Source organism: Otolemur garnettii, unplaced genomic scaffold (assembly GCF_000181295.1).
Source record: "Otolemur garnettii isolate 467f Iridium unplaced genomic scaffold, OtoGar3 scaffold00066, whole genome shotgun sequence".
NCBI classification, from domain to species: domain Eukaryota; kingdom Metazoa; phylum Chordata; class Mammalia; order Primates; family Galagidae; genus Otolemur; species Otolemur garnettii.
The window spans coordinates 1,765,137-1,767,589 of NW_003852461.1; the positions used below are offsets into that span (position 1 = coordinate 1,765,137).

At 46.9% G+C, this 2,453-nt stretch overlaps 1 protein-coding gene across 1 annotated transcript in view; it reads left to right on the plus strand.

Moving 5' to 3' along the window:
- The window catches only part of MROH7 (maestro heat like repeat family member 7), a 51,793-nt gene that overhangs the window by 21,579 nt on the left and 27,761 nt on the right, over positions 1 to 2,453 (plus strand). Inside the window, 2 exon segments of the mRNA XM_023515097.1 lie at positions 1,957 to 2,069; positions 2,434 to 2,451. Of these exon segments, the coding sequence (XP_023370865.1) occupies positions 1,957 to 2,069; positions 2,434 to 2,451 (131 nt within the window).

The following is a 2,453-nucleotide window of genomic DNA, read 5'->3' on the forward strand; positions in this document are numbered from 1 at the left end:
GTGGCTGGTGCCTTAGCCGGTTGAACTATAGGCGCCGAGCCTGTTATTATTTTTTTATAAATACCAGAAATATATTTCTCACAGTTCTGGGGACTGGAAATCTAAGATGAGGGTATTAGAACAGTTGAGTTCTGGTGAGGGGCCTTGGCTGGGTTACAAACAGTCACCTTCTCACTGTGTCCTCACATAGCAGAAATAATTAAATTCATTTTCAGATAAACCATGAATAATTTTTATTTTATATATATTTATTATTATTATTTTGAGAGAGTCTTACTTTCGTCACTCTGGTAGAGTGCCATGGTGTCAAATAGCAGCCTCAAACTCTTGGGCTTAAGCGATTTTCTTGTCTAAGCCTTCCAAGTAGCTGGGACTACAGGCACCTGCCATAACACCCAGCTAGTTTTTTCTATTTTCAGTAGAAATGGGGTCTCACTCTTGCTCAGGCTGGTTTCCAATTCCTAGCAATTCCTAGGTGAGTTCTAGCAATCCACCTGCCTTGGTCTCCCAGAGTTCTAGGATTATAGGCGTGAAGGACCGTGCCTAGCCTCCCATGAGTAATTCTTAGTATATTTGAGATATACTTTCATTAGAAATTATTTGTTTGTCTGAAATTTGAAGTTAACTGAGCATCCTGCATTTATTGGTAACCCTAGGCCAAACCCACAGTCTTAGCTTCTAATCTCACGTAGTGAATCATTTTTCCAGGCCCTGTAATTGTAGAGAGCAGCAAAGCTGGGATTCAAACCTGGGTCTGCCCGACTCCAGATCTGAAACTCTTTCCTTTCACAACAGCACATACACTCCTCTGCCCCAATGACTCGTTCTTGAGCCCACGTCTTGCGTATCTTGAGGAGACCTAGTAGGACCCAGGTCAGGCCATAGTAAGGGCTCGGAAGTGCCCAAAATGTGTTTCCTTCACCAGAAAATATGGAGCCACTATGTGCCAGGCATCATTCTAGGCTATGGGGACGTAGCAGTGAAGAAAAGAGATTAATTAAATAATCCTTCCTTGGTGAGATTACCTTCTTGTCAGGAGACAGACAATGAACAAACAAATGAGTAATATACATAAGTAAGTCAGCTGATGATAAGTACTTAAAAAATAAGTAGAATGGCCGGGCACAATGGCTGATGCCTGTAATCCCAGCACTCTGGGAGGCAGAGATGGGTGGATTGCTGAGACCAGCTTGAGCAAGAGGGAGACTCAAACCCCCCCCACCTCCATCTCTACAAAAAATAGAAAAGACTAGCTGGGCTTTGTGGTGGGTGTCTGTAGTCCTCAGGAGGCTGAGGCCAGGACTTTGAGGAGTTTGAGGTTGCTGTGAGCTATGCTGACACCACGGCACTCTACCATGAAGTTGAAGCTGAACCTATGCCTACCCTATGATTCAGCAATTCCACTCCCAGGTGTGAGCCTAACAAATAGCAGAGTAGCAGCAACAGACTCACCAGCATGTTCATAGCAGCACGATGCGTAATAGCTGGCAATGAGCCAAATAAATGTCCATCAAAACAATTAATTGTAGACAAATAATTGTAGCATATTCATACTATGGAAATTATACAGCAGTGAGAATGAATGGGAGAGCTAATGCTACGAGCAACCACGTGGGTGACCCTTGTCCACATAATGTTAACTGAAAGGAACAAGATACAAAGGATGACACGGTACACGTGTTTGTTGATATAAAGCTGAAAAGCAAGGAGATCTATCCAGGGGCTTAGGAATCAGAATGCTGTGGTTATCTGGAGTTGAGGAGGGGATGGTGCCTGAGAGAAGCACATGACAGGGGTTCCCACCTTGACCTGGGCCCTGGCTACATGGCTGTGTTCACTCTGTGAAAATTTATCAAGCTGGTTACTTATGATGTGGGTATTTGCTACATGTACGTTTAACAAAAACTTTTTAAAAATAGGGTGATGATACCTCCCTGGAATGTTCTCGTCTTGCAGGAGCCAGAGATAAGGAAGAGACGAACAAGAAGGAGCTGTATGAGAGCAACAAGCGCTTCCTGGGACCCTACAACCCAGTCAGCCCCTGCCAGAACATCCTGCGTGTGATCGCGGTGACTGCTGCCCCTCAGCCCGGGGCCTCCAGGGGCCAGGGAGGGGACAAGGGGCAGTGCACTGCCCCCCAAAGCCTTCCCCTCCCAGCTTTCCTGGCTGGCCCAAGGCCCCTTTACAGGAACCTTCTCTGGCCACACAGCCTATCCTGAGTACCTCCTTACCCTCATGTGTGCCACAGCGCTGGGCCACGACTTCCTTCCCCCTGACCTGCATGTCACCCAGTTCCAGGTGTAAGGATGTGCCCATGTGCCCCCTCCCCGCCAGCCTCTGGGTGTGGAAATCAGGCAGTGTTTGTGCCTTTGTGTGAGGCCCCTATGGTTCCTGGCTGAGGTCAGTGTTGCAATCTCTGCCTCTTTGTTTCAGGAGTTTGGAGACTTCCTGGG